The sequence below is a fragment of the Periplaneta americana genome, chromosome 11 (assembly GCF_040183065.1).
Source record: "Periplaneta americana isolate PAMFEO1 chromosome 11, P.americana_PAMFEO1_priV1, whole genome shotgun sequence".
NCBI classification, from domain to species: Eukaryota; Metazoa; Arthropoda; class Insecta; order Blattodea; family Blattidae; genus Periplaneta; species Periplaneta americana.
In genome coordinates, this window is record NC_091127.1 from 161,695,043 (window position 1) to 161,707,071 (window position 12,029).

The following is a 12,029-nucleotide window of genomic DNA, read 5'->3' on the forward strand; positions in this document are numbered from 1 at the left end:
TAAATAAATCATTATTATTATTATTATTATTATTATTATTATTATTATTATTATGAATAATTGTCTTTTTTTTTGTATGCCTCATTTATTTTGACCTGCTGTTCACATATTATTATGCTTTTTTCGTTTCTTTCTGTATGTTATATATTATGTCTGATTTCTTCTTATTTGTTGTTTATTTTTTATTATTATTATTATTATTATTATTATTATTATTATTATCTTATTCAGTTTTGTGTGTAAAATTGTAGTGTAATTTGTTAATTTGTAGTGTTTTTGCAACGCAGTCTTTACTCCTGGTTGAGTGTTAGAGAAGGCCGTATGGCCTTAACTCTGCCAGGTTAAATAAATCATTATCATTATTATTATTATTATTATTATTATTATTATTATTATTATTATTATTATATTACTGTCTGTCGTAATTCAGTACATGTTATTATCAGTTAACACAGAACAATAAAAAACATACTACAATTGTGGTAAATACGAAGCATTTTAATAATAATTTAACATCTCGTTCTTATTTCCACAAATGCTACAAACAGTAATGTAAATCATTACTGCACAAATGCTAGTCAACATTAAAAACAATGTCACTGTTAAGATATTTAGACAAGTCAGACACAAAGTTTTGTCATTGGGATGAAAATAAATAACAAGAACCTCATAATCTTGACTAATATGAAAAATGCATTTCAGAACTTGACCATAGCCTAGTTGATGGTTGCTGAATATATTTCCTTAAATTAATTTACAAACATCTTAGTAATGTGGGGGGAAAGTTTAACCCTTCTATCCAATGAGCCAGATTACCAACTGTATCAAACATCAAAGCCAAAATTCACATTTATGAACATGAAAATATGAATAAAAATGAGGAAGATGTACAAATAATCTGTAAACACTGTAATATTAGGGTTATATTTCCGAATACTGTATGTCCTTGTGCTCCCCACACCACGAAGAGTAACACATTTTCTAGGCCACAGTCGAAAAAAAAAATATAGGTACAGCAGCATACACTTCACACCACACATGCAACTGTGGGAAGACTCCATATCTATCAGAGATCCTGGAAGTCTCCCCCACCAAACACACGTCTCTGTGGCTCTGGTGTGTAGTGGAAACGTGCTCGGAAGTGTTCAACACGCCGGTGCTGGGGTGACCCTGGGACGGAGCTGCTTTCTGACAGTCGACGAGGTGGGGGCTGAGGAGGGGAAGGGGACACATACCTGCAAACATAATAGTGAACAGTTAATATCAACTAATGAAATAAGAAAGAAACAGGATAAATCGTGAAACAACGAACACCAGTAGGGGAAGTTATCCCCACCGTCAACATTCGGCACCTCGCTCGCCTGTTCTCTCTCTCTACTATCCGCCCCGCTTCGGTGGATCACTGCCTACCGCCTCGCACGTACAGACGTGGACAAATTATTAACAAAATTGACGATTTTTATGATAATTCTGTTTACAAAATTTGACTTTCCAATTTAGACTACAATTGACAATTTTGCATTTTTCTATCATTACAGTAGACAGAAATATGCAAAAATGTCAACTGTAGTTTAAATTGAAGAGTTAAATTTTGTAAAAATATATAATAAAAATCTTCAATTTTGTTAATAATTTGTAAATTAGCGAAAATGTCAACTACAGTCTAAATTGAAGAGTCAAACTTTGTAAAACTATAAAATAAAAATCTTCAGTTTTGCTAATAATTTGAAAAAATATCCAAAATGTCAACTGTATTCCAAATTGAAGAATCGAATTTTGTAAAAATATATCATAAAAACCTTCAGTTTTGCTAATAATTTGTAAATATGCAAAAATATCAAATGTAGTCCAAATTGAAGAGTTAAATTTTCTAAAAGTATACAATACAAATCTTCAATTTTGCTAATAATTTGGAAATACGCAAAAATGTCAAGTGTAGTCTAAATTGAAGAATCATATTTTGTAAAAATATATAATAAAAATCTTCAATTTTGCTAATAATTTGTCCACGTCTGTATTTCATATTTTACAACACAACACTTTTTTCCTCGAACTAACACATACTAATACACAATACGGATAAATTAGGTCGCATTAGACAACAACCACATGTACTAACACAACACAACCAAATTAGGGTGCATTAGACAACAACCACATGTAATGTGGGTTTTTCATAAAACAACATTCACCTGTTAACTTTGCACTGTCCTCGAAGTAACACAATAGTCACCAGAGCCTCGTCTGCTGTAATCCATGCTCCTCACAGTACCATATAGTATCCGCCTTCAAATTCTCCCTGCACAATTTGAGGAAGAAGTACACGTCTTCGGTACGGCTCATCATGACATGTGGTTCCGTCTGTACACGAAGCTGGATACGGACACAATGAAGCTCTATCAGCGCGCGTTAACACTTATGCCACCCCCGCAGTCAACCCCTACCAAGCTAAATTCACAAGCCCGCCACTTTCTACCCACGCTATTTGGTCATTGTCCTCCGCGCCATTCCATCATTGTCTCCCGCTATGAATCCTTGCACCAATCGTACTTCTGCAATAAGTTACGGCAGTTCCCTTGAACATAAATAGATTCATTTTCCCTTCTACCACGAACTCACCTCGGTAGCCGAGAGGTCTGAAGCGTTGACCAAAAAGTGTGCGTGCGTTTCGTTAGGAAGATACTCGGATCGAATACTACCCTCTGCGAACTCGTAAGAGAAAAAAAAAGAGAGAGACATGATGCAAGGAACAGAGAGAGAGAGAGTGAGAGAGAGGGATACAGGACTAGTTCCTTTTTTGCTCCGTAAATGCCGCATTCACTCTTTTTGTTCCACTCTCTTCCACTAGATGTCACCCCCACCCTAAACTCCTATTTCCCGCTAGAGTGTGTTGGGAGGTTGTAGGGGAAAAGTGGAAAAGGGTCGTGGGCGGAGCTTAGCGTTCGCTGTTTTACGATTTGCCCACGAAAAATATCTTTCAGGTTTCATTGGTTAAATAATACCTGAATAACTCAGGAACAAGCACATCAAATTTAAGTATTACTGGAACTCGAAAACAAAATTTAACATTATAAAATAGTATGTAGTAAACTTCAATATTGTGGTTAAAAAAGAATGGAAAAAATCGCTAAAAATGACGAAAAGATTTATTGTCACAATAAGCGACATTACCGCCCCTCCAATGTAGACTCAAATCCATTTTCACAATCCTTTCCCACATACTGGAAAGACGCCAGACACCACTGCAAAACTGTTCACATTGACACGGGAGAAAGTGTGCCCTAATGCTCACAGAATTGCAGTCATCATACAAAAAAATTTGTCTTGAATAAAGGTAGCAGTCGCATTACCTAACGTCTGAAAAATATGATAGATGTTCCAGGATTTCGCACTACCACTGTCTCGAAATATTAAAATAAAATGGCAAAGATGATGTTCCAGAAACTTGCAGCATGAAGTTTCTTGACGATGACTAAGGATGACGCATAGGATATGCAACTCTTAATGTTGTTGTTGTTTTCTAATGCCAGGTGTTTGACAATAAATTCACTTGACCTCTTGCACTCCAATATTTTTCAAAGATGTTATCATGGTCAGCCAATGAAGCACAGATTTTGAGGTGTTCCGAATCCATTTCTTGGTTTGAGTTGCACAATGGGCAGTTGGGGGACTGATATATTCCAATTCTATGCAGGTGTTTGGCCAAACAGTCATGGCCTGTTGCCAATCTAAATGCAGCTACAGACGATTTTCGTGGTAAATCGGGAATTAACTGTGGATTATGATGCAGAGAGTTCCATTTTTTCCCTTGTGATTGTGTTATCAAATTTTGTTTGTTGAAGTCTAAGTATGTAGATTTAATAAATCTCTTCACAGAGTAATACGTAGATTTAGTAACAGGTCTGTAAGTAGCAGTGCTGCCCTTCTTTGCTAATGCATCCGCATTCTCGTTTCCCAGGATTCCACAATGGGATGGTATCCATTGGAATACAATTCTTTTATTGAGTGATATTAATTGAGAGAGCATTTTAGTTATTTCTGCTGTTTGAGATGAAGGTGTGTGTTTAGAGACTATTGATAGAATAGCTGCTTTGGAGTCTGACAATATAACTGCATTCTTAAATTTATTGATGTGGCATAGAAGATTCCTGAGACATTCACTTATTGCAATGATTTCACCATCAAAACTTGTTGTTCCATATCCAAGAGATCTATAAAGTGAGAAGAGACAGCACGTAACACCTGCACCGGCACCTTGTTCTCTGGAGATCAAGGATCCGTCGGTGTATAAATGAAGCCAGTTTTGTGGAGGGTACCTAATATTAAATGTCTCTAAAGACAATTGTTTCAGTATTTCAGTGTTTACTTCTGATTTCAGTATTTCTTCTGTTAAATTTAGATTATATTCTATATTTAACAGAGTTAAAGGGTTTGGTTTAATTTGTAAGTTTTCTTTTAAATTCGGGATATTGATTTTCTGTTTTAATTTTTGAACTATGGATATGAAATTTGTTTGAGTTTTCAATCTATAGAGAGGACTGTATGAATGCCAATTGTTTCCTGGTAATCTAAGTTTTTCATATTGAATCAGTGTTTTTTCTTCTATTGTCATTTTGATGCTGTTAATATTAGTGAGGAATCTCATAGAATCTATTGAAGTTGTTTTGATTCCACCAGTAATGAGCCTGAGAGCTTGGTTTTGAACATATTCTATTTCGTTTATGAAAGGCGAAGTAATCAAAATTTCTCCGCAGTATGTCAGCACTGGCTGTATAAACATTTTGTATGTAGTGTTCAAAGTATTCCTAGAGCATCCCCATTTTTTTCCTGCTAGTCTTTTTAGAAGGGAGAATCTTTTACGAGCTTTTTCAGAAATGTATTTCAAATGGTTGCTCCATGTTAACTTACTATCGAAAATAACTCTAAGATATTTGGATTCGTAAGTTCTAGGAAGATGTTAGCCATTGTACTCTTAATGTAGTTCCATACCTAGTTCTCATACCATCCACTGTTCATCTAATTGGCAATGAACCACACATAGTGGTCATCTACATCAATGCTAGGCTCATCTGTCACCACCTCAACAAGATCCAATAGAGTAATCTGATGCTCACATGCTTACTAAAGAACTTTTCAACAGACTTTAGCTTTGTGTCTTTTCATCTTTATTTTTATCCAGGGTAAACATGCCTTTAGAGTGGTCTTCTGAATGACACATCATTACTTCACACACTTTTGTTCTTGCTACATGACCAGCTACTACTAGTTTCAAATATGACTACATTACTTGGTATTAGTATTGTCACTACTGAATAATTTCAGATCAAATCGGACAAAGGTTTGATCTTATGTTTTCAAAATTGATTGCAACTTTTTATATGTCTTCCAACAGTAAATAAACGAAACCCATATACTTTTGCTGGGACCAAACTTCATTGCTTTGGAATTAATACAACATGGAAATTCCCGAAAAAGTGCGCACTAACATATATAAATGTTCATTTCTCCCATTATGTTTATCATACGAAATCGAGATTAGTCTCAATTAGAAGGTTAAAAATCATACTTTTAGCACAGTCTAGTATATACAGTCACGAAGCTCAATACGTAATGCATCCATAGATAGTTGTTAACCACTAGGATCGCTAATATTGCCTCATTACAGACAATGCAAAATAGTACCGGCACAGTCTATTGTTTGTAGCACCCTCAAAACTCAAGCTTCGTGACTGTATATACTAGACTGTGCTTTTAGCCTGTATATTCACTTTTTATTCATGTCTGTATATTCCGTACATTACTCTCTAATTATTATATAAAATTTAATTTTAATAATAAAGATATTATCAGCATACTCCTCAGAAGAAAACTTGTAAGGCATTATGATGTAACTTACACCAATCAGCCTAATAAATAGAGACTATCAACAACGTGCTCGTAGGTATGGCAACAAACATGCCCAGTGCTCCATTCACTATTACGCATTTCGAAAATGTGTTGTAATTTCGTAATAAATGTGATCCCATTAATTTATTTACATTTTTTGTCGCAAATAACAGCAGGAATCACCTCCATAAACTGGGGGAGAACAGTGTATATGTTGTCATATTGTCCAAACAAATATTTATAACACGCAATTAAAATTCATACCATGCTGTTAAATCTTTTAAGCAATTGTTTTACATTGACACTTGAGTAGGTTGTTACAATTTATCAAGCACAGGTTATGTTGGAATTTAATTACGAAAACCATTAAATTAAGAGACATTAATTTTCCTTTACTAGTAGTTTTATTATTATTACATTTTTGTAACTTCAATATTTCCAAAAATGTTTAATAACACTGTAACACATGTACACTAATGGTTAGAGGAATACTAGAGAAACAATAGTTAAGAAATTTGAAGGAAGAAAATTGCTCAAAGATGAAATAACGTAGTTACTACTACTTCTGGCTTTCTGAATCCGAAAATGCATCTCAATTACAACAGTAGGCAATTAAGCCAAATTGGATCGCATTTTCACAATATTTCTAAACTGCAGAAAAGAAAGCTAAATTAAAATGAAAATGTAGCAAAGACCTAAGCAATTTACACATTCTTAAGTTTAAAAATAAAATGAAAATGTTTGTATGATATTTGATAAATTTTATTGTATTTATCTGATGCATGTAACCTATAAGATAAAACATTGTAATAAATATAAATAGATCATTTTCTTAATTAATAACAGTGTATATCTCCAATAAATGATTCCTTAGCATCGCCACAGATACACTTGATTGTACTTGTCACTATAGCTTGTCACTAGAAAGTTATTGAAATTTATATTTTCCCCGCCATTCATAAAATATTTTGATACGATACCTCTTGCACAAAAGGAGAGATCTACAACTGAAACTCGATTAATATATTTCAGTATTATTTGTATTTATCCTGGTAATAATGAACAGTTTGACTCGTAGACATTCCCATGATTATACGAGAAGATTCGAAGAGAACGGCAGTTACGTAGACTTTCAGCTCCCCCCTACTACCATTAATGCATAACACATGTCAATATGGCGGTTGCTGTTGTCTGCGATACAACGAACTTTTCTGTTGATTTTCGAGTTAGTCATTTTTTCCGGTTATTATATGCTTATTTAAGTTGTGTTAACTGTCGCTAGTGGTTTTATGTTTTATTTTATCCGTCTTAGTATTTATTTTATTATTGTAAATATTTTTGTTTTATCACTATTATTATTATCATTATTATTATTATTATTATTATTATTATTATTATTATTATTATTAATTATTTTGTATTACAATCTTTTTATCATTTCTGTCACGATTATTCTATTATTATTATTATTATTATTATTATTATTATTATTATTAATAATTATTTTGTATTACAATCTTTTTATCATTTCTGTCACGATTATTCTATTATTATTATTATTATTATTATTATTGTTGTTGTTGTTACTATTATTTATATCATCAGCATTATTATTTGATCCCTGTAAAATTTATGTAGACTACTGGACTGTACCCGAGCACAAGCATATGCTCATTTCGGGTATCTATTCATATGTATTCAATTCAAATGTAAATTGTAAATAAATTTGAAATATAAATATGGAAAGACAAACTGTTTTTAATACACAATGAATAAATGATTATCCACCTACGTTTATTTGTTTATTTATTTATTTAATCTGGTGGAGTTAAGGCCCTCAGCCTTCTCTACCACACCACCAGAATACAAATAGACATATACAAGAAACAACTGCAAAGAGAAGATGTCAAAGGCAAACATTGCTCTAAAACATCCTTCCTCTTATGGACTATCATATTCAGAAATAGCCTCTCATCATGATTGGATCTAATCTTCTTTTATGATGCTGTTCCATTTGCAAAAAGTCTTACTCAATGTCACTGCCCCATGTTATCAGAAGAAAAACATAAACCCCAATGAGGTCTGCCTTTGTGATCCTTCAAAAAAGGCAGAAGAAAAAATAAAATTCAAACAAATTGCATATCATGTCAGAAAATCATGTCTGAAAATGTCACAGTTTGGAAATGATACATGGCAATCGCATTTCACTTTTTCTCTCAGTACTGACATTTTATGAAATTTATTACCCTATCCGTCTACTGACTTCCCACTCTACTCTCAATAACAAAAGAGGGATTTAAAGCATTATGAACGTGGTGTTTCTCGCCATCTTTTACCTGCACATCTGATGCCGCCCCTACAACCTAGCCAGGGACCACCCAAATTCATAACAGAGGACCGAACCTTTTCATGTATTTATGATTTTCTTAATAGTTTTGCAGACACCCAGTCTGCACATTGAAATGGTCACGTACTGTACGTCGTACACCAATAATACAACTCTGAGGTCACAATTTCAAACTTATTTTCCAAGTAAATATGACGAATTTTCTTGGGTTCGTGATCACTTCCATTGTGATATTAAAACTAGCAAACTTTTATTGAGTGAAAGAGAACAGTTATTTGAACTCTCAAATGAGACCGGACTTAAAATGAAATTCCAAGCGGAAGGTATGGTTAATTTCTGGACTTCATCATAAGTGAAAAGAGAATATAGTGAAGTGTACAATGGTGCTCTAGAGATTATAATTCATTTTGTTTCTACGTATCTGTGTGAGAAAGGGTTTTCATCACTAACTCTAATGAAAACAAAGTACCGAAATCAACTAGATGTATGTGACGATCTCCGATTTAAGCTTACCAGCATACGTCCAAATATAGAACAACTGTGCAATAATCAGCAGGCTCATCATCTCTTTAATGTGAGTACCAACATTTATTTATTTATTTATTTTTTTTTGGTTAATAAGTTAAAGATTATCCAAACTCTAATAACCTTGAATTATTAAAGAAACAAAAATGAATTTTGCGCGAGTTTCATAATTTTCATACGAGCTTCTTAATTACCATTAGGCGAGTTTCATACGACTTTTTATGCTCGACCATATTTCTAACTTGATATTATTAATTTTATTGTATCTGACCTTGACCAATGTCCCGTATGTTGTGAGATGTTGGCAGACGCGAAAGTATTGATTTTTTCCGAGGAACAGATGTCCACATTGACCTTTCTAGGCCATAAGAACCTACAGAGATAACATTGAAATTAAATTAGACATTGAAAAACGAGATGACAAATTGAATTTATTTGAATATTATTTACAATTAACGCTAATTATTATAGTAACAGAACATAACCTTCTGCGACAGTATTGGATTTCCAGCCTCCGTGACTTTTCGCTAATTCTCTTTCGATTGCATATCCGAGAATAATCGATACTTGCGGTTTTATAACGGTAGAAAGCTGACCTGTCATTGGCTGAACAGTTGTAACCTGAGTCGTCATTGGCTGAAAGACCTGACCTTTAATGAGTAGGTGTACTTTAATGACATGCATTAAAGGTATAATTACTACATTTCGGCATGGTCGAGCATAAAATTAATTTAATTAATTTTAATTAATTAATTCTATTTAAAAATATAAGTAATGTATATTGATATTAAAATATGCTACAAAAATGATAAATTTGCTTTCGGAGGGAACAAGAGTAAGGTGGTACGTGGAACTTTTCTGACTTAAAAAAAAATGGTCCCCACTTCAAAAAAGTTTGAGAACGCTGCTTTAGAACAACTGAAGGATGCAATATGACATGAAGCGACAAAAATTACTCAAGCTAAACTGTAGGATATCATATAATTTAAGAGATGTAGAGTGTCTCTCACTGCAGAAAACCATTTTCAGCATATCTGAAGTAGTTGGTATGTATGCAATATTTCATATCTGAAATCTCGGCGGCAGCAACAGCGCAGAGCACACAGCTAGTGACGCTATTGTCACACAGTGAATGTATGCTGCACTGCCACTATGCTCAGGATATCTGTATGTATTTGCCTTTTTTTTTATGCATGTGGGAGCATTCATATGCTCATGATAAGAATATGTATTTATAAATTAGCTTATTTTATCATTCTATTACAAATCCTATCACAAAAATTACAACATGTTCATAATTCTTGTGTTCGCTTCGTCTGCGATGTCCGTCGCGCTGATCACATTACCCCATCCTTCCAAACTCTAAACTGGCTACGGCTTAACGAACGTAGAAATTTCCATTCTCTTGTTCTCCTTTTCCTAGTCCTTCACACCTCTACACCTACCTGCCTTGCCTCCCGTTTCAGTTACCTGTCATCATATCATAATCTCTTCACACGCACGGAAAATAGCCGCATACTAGCCATACCAACACATAAGACATCATCGTATTCATCATCATACACAATCTCGTTCTCGCGCTTGTGGAATACCCTACCCAGTGACATCAGAGACTGTCAGAATTTAGTAGCGTTCAAAAGCAAGCTTATTAAGCATTTTCTTACTGCGTAGAGTAGGTTTAATTTTTACTTAGTCAATAAAAGAAATGCTTCTCTCTTCTTAACTTTTACAATAAACTGTCTAGCTTTTATTAATCAGTTAATCTTTTAATACTTTGGTTTTTATTGTATCTATAAATTTAATATTAATTGTAATTATAATTGTAATTGTATTCTTAATATTGTAGTTGTAATCCCCTGGTAGAGGAGAAGAGAAGGCCTGATGGCCTTATCTCTACCAGGTTAAATAAATAAATAAATAAATAAATAAATAAATAAATAAATAAATAAATAAATAAATAAATAAATAAATAAATATTATGCCTCCCCAAAGAAATCATTCTATCTCTACCTATGAGACAGTGGTTTTTGTTCTCGCTAGGGTATGCTATGTCTTCCAATCCTGAAAGACATCTGATACAGCATGAAAATCTGAAAAATAGCTGTGTGTGTCAGATAACAGATAACCTTTGTGTGACTCACATGCCAATCAACTTCTAATAATAATCTCTCATGCGTGGCATACAACACAAAGTCAAGTAAGGTCATTTTCTACAATGTGTAGTGGGTGTCTATCTGCCTTTGATGCAAGTTAACGGACGTGAATGACTTTATCTGCTGAAAAAAAAAAAAAGTGTTCATACACGATTTCTATATACAGTAGAACTTGGTTATAACAACATCCAAGGGACCTTAAATATTATGTTGTTATAAACGAATGTCGTAGTAACCGAGATTCACATTATCAATCTAGTGAGGTGGAAAATGAAAAATAAATTTAATTAGACTTATTTTAGATTTATGTATTGACTTTTAAGCCTACAATGAACATAATAAAATACAGTATTCTGTATTAAAACAGTTTGTTCAGTACTCACCAAACTACTTTACTTACTTAGAAGTGAAGTAATCAGTCATTTTACTCTGCGTCTTCTACTTGCCCAATACACACTTTCTAGAGCTAAATTACGTTTTATGTTCATAATTTCAGTTGCAATTTCACTGCTCCCTTTCCTAGCTTCATAGAACATGTTCATAATTCTAATGACTTCTAAAGCGTCACTCACTTCTTTTAGTGGCCATACTGTGTTAAAATGCGTGCACTTAGTGAAAACTTCCTGTCGAAACTGATCTAATACCGCATGAATTCGGGCAGGTTACAATGGGGTGGGGAATCTGCCTGCATTCCAGAGGTCTACGACAGAAGGAGACTGTAAAGAATTTGTCAGGGTCAGATTTCAACAAAATATTTCTTAAAATACTTTGGTTCTTAGAAAATCTTATTCCAAACTGAGGCTGAAAATGACGTTATATGTGAGGTAGACGCATATGCGTTTGTCGTATTAAGCAAGGTAGGAAAGCATATGTCTTATGGGGAATTAGTTGGGACCACAGAATATTTGACGTTATAGGCGAGGTGTCGTACAAGACGAGGTCGCTATAACCAAGTTCTACTGTACTGATAAAATCTGCTCGAGAAGTACAGAGGCAATATGAACAACAATTTTCTAGTGTTAATGTTACAGTAGTTCAATTGCTCATCATTTAGTTAACAAATTTCTGGAAACTGGAAGTATTATATACAAAAAAAAACCAACCATATGCGTTAAATG

The 12,029-nt window shown here is 33.7% G+C and overlaps 1 protein-coding gene across 2 annotated transcripts in view; it reads right to left on the reverse strand.

Moving 5' to 3' along the window:
- Nucleotides 1–366: 366 nt before the first annotated feature.
- The window catches only part of LOC138709519 (dual specificity mitogen-activated protein kinase kinase 7-like), a 94,435-nt gene continuing 82,772 nt past the window's right edge, over nt 367–12,029 (reverse strand). The window contains exon 10 of one of the 2 annotated variants that reach the window (XM_069840342.1): nt 367–1,235. In XM_069840342.1, coding sequence (XP_069696443.1) covers nt 1,067–1,235 — 169 coding nt within the window. In that variant the 3' untranslated portion in view covers nt 367–1,066. The remainder of the gene's footprint in view (nt 1,236–12,029) is intronic. The other variant, XM_069840343.1, reaches the window with a different exon arrangement.